Consider the following 16403-nt stretch of genomic DNA (forward strand, 5'->3'; position numbering starts at 1 on the left):
AAGTTTTTTTGGTTTTTTTTAAGAATTGCCAAGCTAAATTCTAATACCAGATTATCTGCCCCTAGTTTGAAACTTAGAATCAGACATATCCTAGGGATCAAAATCATAAAGCTCAATTTTATTTATAATTTTAATATTCTAGAGACAGGGGGCCAGTCTAATGGTTACCCAATGGTCATTCTATGAAAGTTTGAAGTTGTGTGAACCTTATGACTATGCAGATATAACATTGTAGTACCTTGCTAGTCCTTTACAGATCAATGCATTACAGTGAACGATTTCTGTCCCTGTACATTTAAGGTCCACTGCCCAGTCTTACAATCCTGTATATAAAACAGATTGTTTTGCTTGTAGTTTAATTTGTTATTCATATGACCTTTTGTCTCCCGACTTTAATTTCTTATTCATGTTTCTTATTCATGTGACCTTTTGTCTCTGGGGCTCTTCAAATGTAATGCACACATTCACCAGCTTGTGTCCCTGTATGATGTTTACAGGAATTTTTACATGCTTGATAAAATAATCAATACACAACCATGCTTCTAGGTCAGCTGTGCTTCAAGGTCGTTTCCAGATGGGTGGGTGTTCCAAAGTCAAATCTCTAGGGTAATATTTCCTGAATGTCATTTATGTTTCATAGTGTTGAATTAACAGACTTCCTATAGGAGAAATGTCTGGATTGTGTTTAATCCTCATAGACAATAGTATGGTTATGGGAATCTATAGCTATACTTAGACTTGTTTGATGCTAGTGATTGACAGTACTTTTAAATTCTGAATGAAAAATTGAGATTTCTGAGATAGAGATACCTGTTTTGTCTGATATAAATAATTAACATCAGCTTCAGTGTTTGTTCCTATATATAGTTGGACTTAGTTCAGTGTTTGTTCCTATATATAGTCAGACTTGGTTCAGTGTTTGTTCCTATATATAGTTGGACTTAGTTCAGTGTTTGTTCCTATATATAGTCAGACTTGGTTCAGTGTTTGTTCCTATATATAGTCAGACTTGGTTCAGTGTTTGTTCCTATATATAGTCGGACTTGGTTCAGTGTTTGTTCCTATATATAGTCAGACTTGGTTCAGTATTTGTTCCTATATATAGTCAGACTTGGTTCAGTGTTTGTTCCTATATATAGTCGGACTTGGTTCAGTGTTTCCTATATATAGTCGGACTTGGTTCAGTGTTTGTCCCTACACATAGTCGGACTTGGTTCAGTGTTTCCTATATATAGTCGGACTTGGTTCAGTGTTTGTCCCTACACATAGTCAGACTTGGTTCAGTGTTTCCTATATATAGTCGGACTCGGTTCTGTGTTGGTAGCTTATAGTCTGTCAGCTGAAACTTGACTGAATGTTTAAGACCAATCTTAAAAAACTATATCAATGATTCACCATTTACTCCATCCCACTTTTAACTGATTTAAGTCCCTGAATTGTTTATATTTTTAAACCAGATGAAATGCTTGTTGCTATGGTGAAGGCCACTGTCTGGGTCTATTACTAGCCTATAGTTTTCTCCTTGCATGGACAGGTTTAGGGCTGTCACAGCAAACACCCAAGGATGGGGACCAAAAATGGCAGATTCATATCAAATATATATAGAAGCATGCTTTGATTTTATCTGTGTTGTGGTTTTCACCTGTAAAATGTTGTTTTCTTTTCTTTGATTTTAAGATGTTTGAGCAAGAAGACAGTGGTGTAAGTTTCTACATGCTGTGATAATTTTGTTAAAAAATTATCATTGTGGTTTTTTTTTCTATCATTTCAAACCTGTCACCATTTAAACCTCTTTTTTTCTTCGTTTTCCCTCTGTAGACCGAGGGTTTAGTTTCTTTCCCAAAGGAATATTCTAGTTTTATCAAAATTTAATGACAAGAGTTATCTCCCTTTTGTGGATTCTCTTTTTGTCAAGTAAAAATTTTGATTTCTCTAGGAAATTTCCTGAACTTATGAATCTGTCAATGAATTACAGTAGCTGTTTAAAGCATGATGATACAAGGGTGATAGAGAGCACTGTAGTAGTTGACATATTTCATATTCTTGGGTAACATTTTAAGAGGTCTGCATGGCTGCGGTGTATTTTGAATAATTAATTCCAATCCAATTAAATTAATTTTAACATATTTGATTTGGAAGTGAACCTATTTTTCTCTAATCATTTCACATCTTTCCAATTTGACATCTAACTTATTTCACTTAAACCTCCTGATATATTTGTTTATGATCAGTATTATTTTATGATGATGTTTCTGTCTCCAATATCAGAAAATGTTCACCCTTTAATAAAGAAGATTATTAAATTATCTGTTCTGATAATGATAAATATAACTGCTAAGATAACTTTTATATTGCGAATACTTTATGATTTATTTAGATGGGTAGTTTATGCATGATTATTAGCATATTTACGGTTAAATGCATTAAAGCCTATTTAGAATGTGATGGCATATGTGAATTCTGGGTATAATTTACTAGGGTAGGATTTTTAGGTGGATTTACTAGGGTAGGATTTTTAGGTGGATTAAGGTTGCTTTTTAGAAGAGAGAAGAACAGCCTATTTAGTGACCTTGTACTGTGTGCTTTCTTGTCTTTGGTGTTAAGTTTAAAACATTCTTTTCAGCCACAATGTGATCATGGTGATGGTAACCATGGCAATAGTGATCAAGATGATCAGGCTATACCTGATCCTGATAGTCCGACTCCTGGTGAACAGGAGAGGGAACCATCTGTGGCAGCTGTAAGACAGAAATATAATCTCAAAAATATTTATATCCTCCAATATTTTGTGTATACCTTGTATTCATCATCACTGAATCTGGTTTGATGAAGCATATCTGATAAATTTCACTCCGTGTCTTTTTTGCATCAGTTTTACTTGGAATACTTTGCATACCTTGAATTATTAGCCTCTGTATCTTCTATCAGTTGGTTGATAAACATTTTAAAATCACTATAGATTGTGTGGGTGCCTTCACCCCACCGCATCAAAGGACCCAGTGTAGCAAACATTTCAAAAATTCCTAAACTTGTGAAAATATTTCGTTTTTCTGTCTACCTATTAAAGAAAGCATGATCTCTTTTGATGTCAAGAGAATATTTTCTGAAATCATCTTAAATGTGCATTTTTTCAAGTTCTGTTTTAAAATACACAGGGTTGTCAAAAAAAACATGAGAATAAAACAAAGCATTGATTTATACATGTTTCTTCTGTGTGACTTACAATAGCATGTTCTACTGGCCGGAAGTCAGATACATGTAACTTTGCTCCCTACTGCATCCCTTATAACAAGTCCCTACTCTAAACGTTTGACCCAGTTTCCACACGAGAATGCATGCGTGTTATGTATTGTAGTATGTGTTTAGCTTGTTTGCTGTGTTGATTATTTAACACTATATAATTATTTATTACTGTATATTAGTGTGTTTGTATATCATACACTGATTGAAATGATCACTTGTTGAATAATTTGTCTAAGATAAGTATGCATATTGAAGTAATTAAATGCATTTTGAATCTTGTTTATGGCCACTGAATTAGATGGAATTCAAATGGATTAAAACTGTCTTTATCCAATCAGATTTCATATTTCCATTTTGATTTATTAAGTAAAAATGTCCTCTTAAGAAAATTTAAAAAACACCTGTCTATTTAAATTTAATATCTAAGCATTCCCAAATCTGATTCAGTGGCTTATTGTTTGCATTGGCTGATTCATAGAATTAGATTAAATTATATCATAATTATTACTCAGTAAAGAATAATAATGAATGTTTATTGAATTTGATATTAATGGCATAACGATTGGAAACATAATTAGCCTGCTTCTCAAAAAACTTAATATGACAGAAAATATTACTTCTCAAAATTTCTGAAAATAGCTACATTATGATGTGTCTGGCAGGTAGACTACTAAAATGGCCAAATTGATGAAAACTACAGCAGACACATCCTTAAACTGCTTCTTTGTCGAATATCAAATTAAAAAGAAAAAAATCAAAGATTATTTTGCTGGTATGATTTCTGGTAAATGAGTAAGTTGATTTTAACCAAACAATATATTTGAAGTTTTGGTAAAAATGTGTGTGTTTTTAAAGGCATGTATAGGATGACAGCTTCAGACTTTGCATGGTGTTTGATTGGTAGATGGACAACATAGTATTCACATGTAGGATTTTATATGTGATGTTATCAATATAAATGTCCCTGGGTGATAAAATGTTGTTAATGATCTGGTATGATTAACAAGTAGAGTTATGTTAACTGTAGAAATTACATACCAATGAAAGTGTTCAGATGCACAGATAGCATTTGTTAATGATAGATACAATGTATTACTTATTAATTGTCATTTGTAGCTGTACAAATAGGATTTTATACAGATATTGTATAATAGCTGTACATTAAGATGTACAAGTCAGATGTTGTGGGTGATAGCGTGCCTATCACAATAATTATAATTTAGGGATTTACACATAGAAATGGATATTTTTTTTGTGACATTCTTGGTCATCAGGATTTTTTTTTTATATCCAAATGATATGTTAGGCCAGTAGTTAGTAAATGTAGATAATGAAAGGCTAAATCAACTGATCTGTGCATTACTATCAAGGTTAACAACGACTTAGTAGTTTGAAATTGGCTGTTTTTTCTTAACATGTTTATTTGCATCTTGAAAACTGTTTCCGACATTGTTTTTGGTGTGTGTATTCGGTAGCTTTTCATTGGATTACAACCCTATGACTTCTACTGAGTATATCGTAATCAGCAGACTACGATGGGTATGAGAGATTACGGGGGACGATCGGGATAGGAAAAAGGTTGGATACAACACTGATAAGGACAGGTTCCATCATGGAAATCTGGTGATATACAGAGTCATAATACAGCATATTAAAAATTAAAACCTAAAAGCTCGCTAAAACCATCAACACCAATCAAACATCATTAAAAGAAGAAGTTGATAATTCCAATCTGACTGTTCATTGGACATTCTACAAGTCACATGACTAATAACTTGAACCAAAGCATGGCCAAAGTTTGATTGGCTGCTGCTGAATTGGCAATAACCAATGGCTGGCTTTGTTACATTGACTGATGTTTTTTTATCATGGTGATTTTGTTCCCTTGTACAGAAGAAGCCAAGCTTTGTACCTGTCCTCGACAAGTGCGCAGCATGCGGAAAAACAGTCTATGCATTGGAAAAAGTGGAGGTCAACAAAAGCCTATACCACAAGGCTTGTGTTAGGTGCTCCCATTGCAATGCTGTCGTAACGTAAGGAACGAGAATTTACCACTCTCTCTCCACATTCAATATATTATTTACACCATTATATAGACTCCACCACACTTGCTTTCTCATTGTATCCATCATTTGCAAACATTGCATTGCTGAAAATGTCAGAAGTGTTCTGCTTTAAAATACAATAAGGTAAAGACAGCATATAAGTAGGATAGCTATATTTATATATATTCCAGAATGAAATGTTTGATCGGTAATCAATAGAACCTAGAGTATATGCTAAAGATTAACACTGTACAAATTATCCAGACCAGTATATTGTACAACAAAAACATAGGACCTCTATATACTTTAGAACAAAAAAGTAGGACAACTATACCCTAGAACAAAAAAGTAGGACAGCTATATACCCTAGAACAAAAAAAGTAGGACCGCTATATACTCTAGAACAAAAAAGTTGGACTAGTATATACTCTAGAACAAAAAAGTAGTACCGCTATATACCCTAGAACAAAAAAGTAGGACCGCTATATAATCCAGAACAAAAAAGTAGTACCGCTATATACTCTAGAACAAAAAAGTAGGACCGCTACATACTCCAGAACAAAAAAGTAGGACAGCTATATACTCTAGAACAAAAAAGTAGGACCGCTATATACCCTAGAACAAACAGGTAGGACCTCTATATACTCTAGAACAAAAAGTAGGACCTCTTTACTCAAGAACAAAAAAGTAGGACCGCTATATACCCTAGAACAAAAAAAAGTAGGACCGCTATATACCCTAGAACAAAAAAGTAGGACCGCTATATACTCTAGAACAAAAAAACTAGGACCGCTATATACCCTAGAACAAAAAGTAGGACCGCTATATACCCTAGAACAAAAAAAGTAGGACCGCTATATACCCTAGAACAAAAAAAGTAGGACCTCTATATACCCTAGAACAAAAACGTAGGACTTCTATACTCTAAAACAAATAAGTAGGACCTCTATATACTATATACTCTAGAACAAAGGGACCGCGGTGGCCGAGTGGTTAAGGTGTACCGACACTTTATAGCTAGCCCTCCACCTCTGGGTTGCGAGTTCGAAACCTACGTTGGGCAGTTGCCATGTACTGACCATAGGCCAGTGGTTTTTCTCCGGGTACTCCGGCTTTCCTCCACCTCCAAACCTGGCACGTCCTTAAATGACCCTGGCTGTTAATAGGACGTTAAACATTAAACTAAACAAACTCTAGAACAAATAAGTAGGACCTCTATACCCTAGAACAAATAAGTAGGACCTCTATACCCTAGAACAAATAAGTAGGACCTCTATACCCTAGAACAAATAAGTAGGACCTCTATACCCTAGAACAAATAAGTAGGACCTCTATACCCTAGAACAAATAAATAGGACTTCTATACCCTAGAACAAATAAGTAGGACTTCTATACCCTAGAACAAATAAGTAGGACCTCTATACCCTAGAACAAATAAATAGGACTTCTATACCCTAGAACAAATAAGTAGGACCTCTATACCCTAGAACAAATAAGTAGGACCTCTATACCCTAGAACAAATAAGTAGGACCTCTATACCCTAGAACAAATAAGTAGGACCTCTATACCCTAGAACAAATAAGTAGGACTTCTATACCCTAGAACAAATAAGTAGGACCTCTATACCCTAGAACAAATAAGTAGGACCTCTATATCCTCTAGAACAAAAAAAATAGGACCGCTATATCCTCTAGAACAAATAAGTATGACCACTCTGAATATGAGGAGATGATTCTACTCTCAAAATAGAAATAGAACTGTTATACTATAAATCTGGAACACTGCTATAATTTTGGACAAAAAGCAAAACTGCTATACTCGCAGACAAAATCAAAGCTGCTATACTCTCGGACAAAAAGTAACAATACAAAATTACAATACTCTAAAAATTTCATAATGTAGAATACTGAAGTTTTCTACTTCAGTAAAATAAAAAATAGATTGCTTTCTGTCAGAAATACAAATTATATAGAACTGCTAACAGTACTGCTAAGCTCTAGTAAATAGGTAAGTCTGCTAAACAGCAATGCAATGTACTCAGAAATATTTTATTTTTCAATTTTTAGAAAATTTGTTTACAGTTTGATTTTGGCTTTAATGTTTACCATGCAAAAATATACAACTGTTTTAACTGATATTGAAAGGATGTTTTCAGGACAAATTTCTTCCCTTTATTAGCAATCCTTGAGAAGTAGACTTTAAAAAAAAAAACTGTACATCAGCTATAGCCACACATATCTTACTGACTCAAACATTTCAGAGTAGTTTGTGTTTACGCCATGTTTGTCTATGATTATATGTTTCTGTTCGATTCTGTTTTCTGTTATGTTAAATCCTCAATCCCCAGTCCTAGGTTTGGTCCTCAGTCCCCAATCCTAGGTTTGGTCCTCAGTTCCCAGTCCTAGGTTTGGTCCTCAGTCCCCAATCCTAGGTTTGGTCCTCAGTTCCCAGTCCTAGGTTTGGTCCTCCATCCCCAATCCTAGGTTTGGTCCTCCATCCCCAATCCTAGGTTTGGTCCTCAGTTCCCAGTCCTAGGTTTGGTCCTCCGTCCCCAGTCCTAGGTTCGGTCCTCAGTCTCAGTCATGGGTTTGGTCCTCCGTCCCCAGTCCTAGGTTCGGTCCTCAGTTCCCAGTCCTAGGTTTGGTCCTCAGTTCCCAATCCTAGGTTTGGTCCTCAGTTCCCAGTCCTAGGTTTGGTCCTCAGTCCCCAATCCTAGGTTTGGTCCTCAGTTCCCAGTCCTAGGTTTGGTCCTCCATCCCCAATCCTAGGTTTGGTCCTCCATCCCCAATCCTAGGTTTGGTCCTCAGTTCCCAGTCCTAGGTTTGGTCCTCCGTCCCCAGTCCTAGGTTCGGTCCTCAGTCTCAGTCATGGGTTTGGTCCTCCGTCCCCAGTCCTAGGTTCGGTCCTCAGTTCCCAGTCCTAGGTTTGGTCCTCAGTTCCCAATCCTAGGTTTGGTCCTCCGTCCCCAGTCCTAGGTTTGGTCCTCAGTCCCCAGTCCTAGGTTTGGTCCTCAGTCCCCAGTCCTAGGTTTGGTCCTCAGTCCCCAGTCCTAGGTTTGGTCCTCAGTCCCCAGTCCTAGGTTTGGTCCTCAGTTCCCAGTCCTAGGTTTGGTCCTCTGTCCCCAGTCCTAGGTTTGGTCCTCAGTTCCCAGTCCTAGGTTCTGTCCTCAGTTCCCAATCCTAGGTTTGGTCCTCTGTCACGAATCCTAGGTTTGGTCCTCAGTTCCCAGTCCTATGTTTGGTCCTCAGTCCCTAGTCCTAGGTTTGGTCCTCTGTGACAGATCCTAGGTTTGGTCCTCTGTTCCAAGTCCTAGGTTTGGTCCTCAGTCCTCAGTCCTATGTTTGGTCCTCAGTCCCAAGTTTGGTCCTCTGTCCCCAATCCTCGGTTTGGTCCTCATTTCCCACTCCCAAGGTTTGGTCTTTAGTCCAAAGTCCTAGGTTTTCCTCGGTTTCTAGTCCAATGTTTTGTCCTCATTCCCCAATCCGAGCTTTTGTCCTCAGTCCTAGGTTTGGTCCTCAGTCCTAAGTTTGGTCCTCTGTTCCCAATCCTATGTTTGGTCCTTTGTCCCCAGTCAAATGTTAAGTTCTCAGTCCCCAGTGTTAGGTTTGGTCCTTTGTCCCAAGTCCTATGTATGGTCCTAAGTCCCCAGTCCTATGTTTGGTCCTCAGTCCCCAGTCCTCGGTTTGGTCCTTTGTACCAAATCCTGTTTGGTCCTCATTTCCCAGTCCTAAGTTTGGTCCTCAGTCCTATATTTGGTCCCCAGTCCTCGGTTTGGTCCTTTGTACCAAATCCTGTTTGGTCCTCAGTCCCTAGTCCTAGGTTTGGTCCTCAGTCCTATTTTGATCCACAGTCCCCAGTCCTATGTTTGATCCTTATTTCCCAGTTCTATGTTTAGTCCTCAGTCCTAGGTTTGGTCCTCAGTCACCAGTCCTATATTTGGTCCTTTGTCCCAAGTCCTATGTTTGGTCCTAAGTCCCCAGTCCTGTTTGGTCCTTTGTCCCAAGTTCTAAGTTTAGTCCCCAGTCCTCGGTTTGGTCCTTTGTACCAAATCCTGTTTGGTCCTCAGTCCCCAGTCCTATGTTTGGTCCTCAGTCCCCAGTCCTCGGTTTGGTCTTTGTACTAAATCCTGTTTGATCCTCAGTCCTAGGTTTGGTCCTCAGTCCTATTTTGATCCACAGTCCCCAGTCCTTTGTTTGGTCCTTTTTTACCCAGTTCTATGTTTAGTCCTCAGTCCTAGGGTTGGTCCTCAGTCACCAGTCCTATGTTTGGTCCTTTGTCCCCAGTCCTTAGTTTGGTCCTCAGTCCCCAGTCTTATTTTTGGTCCTCATGTTAATTGTCTAGTTTTTGTATGCTTATTAAATTCAGTTTATTATACATACATTTGCTGTTAGGACTAAATCTTCTCTAATTCAGTAACTTATTGTAAAGTATTATCTATTATTTTAATTACAATAAATTATTATCCATTCTTTAACATTTAAACATAAACAAAAAAAAAATTATCTAAAAATTTCCAGGAAACTATGAAAGCAATACATTTCCAGGAAACTATGAATGCAGTACACTTAAATGAATTACATGAATACAAAAATTACTTTTAAAATGCTGCACAGCATGTTGAAAATTCTAAAAATAAATAAAATAGTACTTAGCTTACCTTGATGTTGGTCATTGTGCTATCTGTAGCTTTATTTTAATTATTGTGCTGGCTAGATCTGTTCCTATTTCGGTTATTGTATCAGTAAGCTAGCTCATCTTTAGTTCAATTATTCTTTTTTTTTTTTTTTTTTTTTCTATCTTAGTTTTATTGCTTTACCATTTTCAAATTAAAGTGTCCATTTGGCAAATGTACTCCAGAATATTTCATATTTCTTTCATCATTATTTTTGCTTTGCTTAGACAAGTGCTCATTATATGCCATCTGAAATTTCAAGGGAAGGCCATTCATTCTTTACAATTTCCCAAATGACAAGTTTCATGTTCAAAATTGATTGCTGTCTTACAAATTGAATACAAATAGTTAAAAGAATAATATCAAATTCAATAGTGGGAAAATAATACTGCTGAATAATTGGTTTCAAATGCAGTGAGATTTGAAGGAATATTTTGTTTGTTTTAAAAGCTGCTATATATTTGGAAAAGTGTCATACAATGTGAGTAGATATTGGGAGGGAAAGAAAAGGTCATTTGTGTGTCATTTACAAATGACTAATGGTGCAACTCTAGTGATGGCTGCTTCTGTCGTTAGTCATGCTTCTGTCTCTCCGGTACCTATGTAGATCTATTATCTCCCTTGATACTCTTCATTGACCAAAGTAGGCAGACAAACTTCCATACAACTTCCACAGAATTTCTATTAAGCATAATGTAATAATGTTACTAGTATATACTCGCCATATTCTATTACATGATGGATTGTATTTAAGTTGTACTTAAAGGACATCAAACACCACAAACAAACAACTATCAACAAAATCGCTGTAGCTACATCAAAGTTGGATAAATATGGACTCGTTTTCAGCATACATAACTTTTTTTTTTTCTTTCTTTTTTCCCATTAGTAGTTTATTCAAATGTATTTTTTCAATTATTGTAATTATGTTCATTGTCAAAAGTCAGTTTTTAGAATTAAAAAGAACAATATTCTGAGCATTATCTTGTAATTAACTCTCAATAGGGCTAAAAAATCTTCTTGATTATAAGTTTGGTCGAGTTAGTCAGTAATGGAGTCTACCCACTGACAACATACAGGAAACACTTGTTAGAGACTGGTATGTATGTAGCATGCTAAATGAATGCAATTAAACTTTACAGAGCTTCCTCAAAATCTCGTAAGAGAGTAATTTTGGTTTGTTACTTTTGCAGCTTAAAGTATCAGATAAAAAACACTTGATTTTGCATGAAATAATAAAAAGATTAAAAACAATGTGAGCTTTATATTAAGTAGAATGGTACAAAATATTATATATTATCATTCTATTTTTCAATGAAATTGATCAATATAAATGTTTCTATGTTTAAGATCTAATTTCAAGTTTTAGAAGTTGATAATTAGAAGATGCATGGTAATGATTTTCAGTGCATGTAATGTGATGCCCTTGAGCATGAATTTCTTGAATAAAATTCTTCTTTAATAATGATTAACAGAATCAAAATCAATGCTGACGTTCAGTAGTGTGTCTTAAGAGTAAACAACAGAATAATTCACACATATATCTCGGTGAAGAGCTGACAGTAGTGTTTATGTACTGGTGTTTAAAACGTTTTTACATTTAACTTAAAATAGGTCAACATGTTAAAGTCACCCATAAAACATTTTTCAAGTTTTCTACTTCCACTTTCACTTTTAAATTGCACTTTTCATCTTCTTAATATTGGGAGTCTGTTTTGATTTGTCCATTTCAGGTTTGATAGTGTTTCGGGTGTTGTACTGAATTTTACCTGCCTTTGTAACTGACTTTCTCTGTCTAAGTAGTATTTTCATAAACTGTATTCTTTGTGACTTGTACCCGCGTCCTGGCAGATTTCTACCACTACACCAGATTCTTTGAATTTACTGCAATAGATACTCTAGATAAAATTACAAAATAAAAAAACTTGAAATTTCACTTTTTTTTTAATTCCAGGTCAAAAAACATGTCAGTGAATGAAGGAGTGATTTTCTGTACTCCGCACTTTAAACAGCTGTTTGCAAGACGGGGAAACTATGACGAGGGATTTGGACGAAAGCAGTATAAAAAGAAATGGGGAGGAGAACAGAACGGCGAGACCAGTTAGATTTTCATAGGATTTAAGTCATAAACACATCTCAAACCATACTTTGTATAGCCAGTCCATAACGTTATTATATTGTATTCCTTTGGTACCACCTATCAAATTTCGCCGAGTGCTGCCGAGTTCTGTTTTTCTGTCTCCATGACAACTGATCTATCGGGGCACTTTGCTCTGTGTTCCAGTATTACTGTGAAGGAATACATTTCATACATGGAAATAGTGCATGTTACTTAAATTTCATATTGGATAGCTGTTTTTGACGTAATGCCTTCTATACCGTTTTTGTACGGTTGCCATTTGTGATAAAAGCATAGTCTGCTTGTGCTCACCACTGTAGCAGAACATGTAAGTGAGTCTCAGATTTTACCTTAAATCTGATGTTTGTACAACAGCAAATTCCTTCTCAAATATGAGTAATTTGTACCAAGGCATTTTGATGTACTGTATTGGAAAAAAATTGATGAAGAGTTATGAAATTAAAGGTGCACTCGAACCCAACTGAAGTTGTCTGAACTTTTAGTCATTATGTAAACAAAACATCTCTAACACTAAATGTGTGTTTCCCTCATATGTTTACACTTGATTAAGTAACTACTGTAATAAAATATCTATAAAATTAGAAATTAACAATCTTCTACTGAATCAATTTTGACATACACTTACAAATATTTAGTGTAACAATTGTTCTTTAAAGTATATTGACCTACATGTATTTATTTTTCAGTTGATGAAAAAACAAAATTGCCTTAAATTTTAAAATGAAATTGTAAATTTAATTTGACACATATTAATCAATACTATCTGTATAAAGGGGAGATTCTTCAATGGTTCTTGACACAAACGTAATTGTGGATACAGAATGTGAACTTTCAAACTTGTGAAATTGAAAGTAACACTTGTGTTATGAAGTCCAGCAAAACAGGAAATATATGATATTATTTTCTTTGATTTTCCAAAAAAAAAACAATTTGTGTGTTTTGATAAAAAAATAATCAAGAATGATTTAAAAGTGTAGTCCACAAGTACAATTAAATTTGATTCAACACAGTACTTATATGTAGGTAAATTTTACATACCCAAGGAAATCTTCCAATACCTATATGTCCTTTTTATACTGGTACTGATACTTTTAGTTTTGTTTATTGAATCATGAACTATGCAACTGGTGCTGTTGTGAGAGTGATGGGATACGATTGTACACGGTGGACATTTTTGTAAACCTTGTTATGTACACGGTGGACATTTTTGTAAACCTTGTTATGTACTCTCTTGTTCAGTGTTTCTCATTCAGCTTTTGCTTTGGATGTTCTTTTATGATAGATTTTGACAGAATTGTTTTCTCGAAATATTTCATAAAATGTGATTTAAAAAAAGTAATTATGTAATAAATGAGAAATTTGTTGAATTTCATATTGTTTGTGATCTCACACGAAAGTCCACATTTTACATAACTTGTGCTTTTGTCTACTTTTTCATGCATTTTGTACGCTAGATTTTTTGGCAATGATAAAAGAGTTTTATGCTGTCACAAGAATTATTTGAACAAAGACTGATGCCCATGTACAGCTGTCCAACCAACTGTCCAAGATATAAGGGTAAAATAGAAAACTTGTTTGTGAATATGACAAGTTACATTCAAACAGCTGCAAAGAATTCAGTCACAAATTACACCTGATTCATTGAGGGAAAAAAAGATGAACAGTAGTTGAATTGTGTCAAGGTGTTCATTCTATGGAATACCTGAATAAGTGCTAAATTCTTTTATAATAAAATGGTGGACATCTACAGCCGTTATATGTTCCATAACAAGGACATGAATACAACAAAAAAAGGTGTTTGCTTGGTTAAGATTTTATATTTTGAAGGAGATTCATTGTCCTGCAAGGCTCCTATCAGTTATTTATATTTATTTATTATGATTACATGGTCGGGAGGTTTTGAGACAATGTGCCTACCAGTTCTACAGTGCTGTTAGCGCATGTATGGGGCCAATTTCAATAACAATGAAATGTACCCTTCTAGTAAAGAAAACTGGTTCTACCAGGAAATAAAAAAAAAATCTTACTATAGTCATGCATAAAATTACAGACTTTGGGAATCATAGGAATTGTGATATGGGAATTATGTATGAACGATGATGATAGGTTACCATGGTAACATACAGTTACATGGCGACATGAATAATTTGGACATGTTGATGTGTATGAATGTTTTACATCAAGAATTGAGAATTTTTTTTGTAATTGTTGCTTGCTAGCTTATTGTGTAAACGATATAATGCATATAATTGTTGTGTATATATATTATATATAACTTTCTTTTCAAAAGGCTGTCTTTTTTGTAGAGCCGTAGCTTTGTTGTAGTAGTGTATTTCATTATAAGTGTAGATTTCACTAAAGAAAATTTTAAAGATATTTTTCACATTAAGAAGTTGATAAGAATTATTTCTTCATGTCTTTTTTTTTAAACATTATAATCATGTGAAGTTCAAAAACTTCCAAATCATAGTCTACATTTTTTTCACAAGTGCAAGTTGAAATGAAATACCAGTGCTTGATGCATAGGAATTTTGCAATAAATAAACAAATTTTAAGTTCAGAAAGTTTTGTGTTTTATATTTTTGACAAGGGTTAGATACATGTATTTTTATCAACCCAGACATGTAAGCTGACTAGCTACCGTGACCTTGCTTGACCTTGCTTGACCTTGCCTTGCTTGACCTCATGAAACATGTACTACATTTTTACTTCACTATTTATAATCAAGCGAATACTACTGAAAAGTGTTGTTGAATAAAGGAAAATAGGTCTCTATTTCCACCCATACATGATAACTGTTCATTCTAAAAGTTTATTGGTAAACAAATCGACATCTTAACACCAAATGAATTACAAACAAAAACATGTGTAGTACACTAAAGGTACTCTACCTAATAAGCACAAAATGAGCTTACAAAACCATCAGAGGGGTGTGGTTACGGGCAGGTATGGTTATTAGGTCAAATACAATATTGTAGATTCTTTCTCTGGAACCTTAGTGAAAACTACATAATATATAATATGACATCATTATCCCTCTCTCTGGTTTTGTATGTACTGTATTTATATCCATCAATAAACACATGCTGTGTGATAAGCCCACCCTATGTCTGGTAATAAGCCCACCCTATGTCTGGTAATAAGCCCACCTTATGTCTAGTAATAAGTCCACCTTATGTCTGGTAATAAGCCCACCCTATGTCTGGTAATAAGCCCACCCTATGTCTGGTAATAAGCCCATCCTATGTCTGGTAATAAGCCCATCCTATGTCTGGTAATAAGCCCACCCTATGCCTGGTAATAAGCCCACCCTATGTCTGGTAATAAGCCCACCCTATGTCTGGTAATAAGCCCACCCTATGTCTGGTAATAAGCCCACCCTATGTCTGGTAATAAGCCCACCCTATGTCTGGTAATAAGCCCACCCTATGCCTGGTAATAAGCCCATCCTATGTCTGGTAATAAGCCCATCCTATGTCTGGTAATAAGCCCACCCTATGTCTGGTAATAAGCCCATCCTATGTCTGGTAATAAGCCCACCCTATGTCTGGTAATAAGCCCATCCTATGTCTGGTAATAAGCCCACCCTATGTCTGGTAATAAGCCCATACTATGTCTGGTAATAAGCCCATCCTATGCCTGGTAATAAGCCCACCTTATGTCTGGTAATAAGCCCATCCTATGTCTGGTAATAAGCCCATCCTATGTCTGGTAATAAGCCCACCCATTGTCTGGTAATAAGCCCACCCTATGTCTGGTAATAAGCCCACCCTATGTCTGGTAATAAGCTCGCCCATGCCTGCTAATAAGTCCAACCATTTTATTTAAACTCTTCAAATTTCCTATCGGATAAACACTGATGGAGCTGCCAACTGATGGAAGTAAACTGAATAATTTGGTATCCATTTTGGATTCCTTCACCTAAAGATTACCATTAACACTTTTTGCAAGATCTTGGTTCTCTTTTGAGTACTATTCTATATCTTACATTGATACGAATGTAGAGATGATAATGTATAACTACCACACTCTACAGAAGGTCCTCTCCGTCCCATTTGGTTTAATTTGTTTAACGTCTTATCAACAGCCAGGGTCACTTAAGGATGTGCCAGGTTTTTGAGGTGGAGGAAAGCGGGAGTACCTGGAGAAAAACCATCAGCCTATGGTCAGTATCTGGCAACTGCCCCACGTGGGTTTCGAACCCGGAACCCAGAGGTGGAGGGCTGGTGATAAAGTGTCTGGACACCTTAACCACTCGGCTACTGCTGCCCTTCTTCCCTCCCAACCTCCAACTCCACAATT

General features: G+C 35.7%; 1 protein-coding gene and 1 long non-coding RNA gene across 18 annotated transcripts in view; both read left to right on the top strand.

Annotated features, from left to right (window-relative positions):
* LOC117336894 (probable serine/threonine-protein kinase kinX) overlaps positions 1-14661 on the top strand; it is a 169774-nt gene extending 155113 nt beyond the window's left edge. For 8 of the 17 annotated variants that reach the window (XM_033897641.1, XM_033897642.1, XM_033897640.1 and 5 more), the window contains 4 exons: positions 1678-1701; positions 2624-2740; positions 5137-5276; positions 11916-14661. In XM_033897641.1, the coding sequence (XP_033753532.1) occupies positions 1678-1701; positions 2624-2740; positions 5137-5276; positions 11916-12066 (432 nt within the window). In that variant the 3' untranslated portion in view covers positions 12067-14661. The remainder of the gene's footprint in view (positions 1-1677; positions 1702-2623; positions 2741-5136; positions 5277-11915) is intronic. The other 9 variants (XM_033897648.1, XM_033897646.1, XM_033897654.1 and 6 more) reach the window with 5 other exon arrangements.
* Positions 6369-9810, top strand: LOC117336897. Its single transcript, XR_004534696.1, has 2 exons — positions 6369-7642; positions 7695-9810. It is a non-coding gene; the product is annotated as an uncharacterized LOC117336897 (long non-coding RNA).
* Positions 14662-16403: the final 1742 nt, after the last annotated feature.

Source organism: Pecten maximus, chromosome 10 (assembly GCF_902652985.1).
Source record: "Pecten maximus chromosome 10, xPecMax1.1, whole genome shotgun sequence".
Classification (NCBI taxonomy): domain Eukaryota; kingdom Metazoa; phylum Mollusca; class Bivalvia; order Pectinida; family Pectinidae; genus Pecten; species Pecten maximus.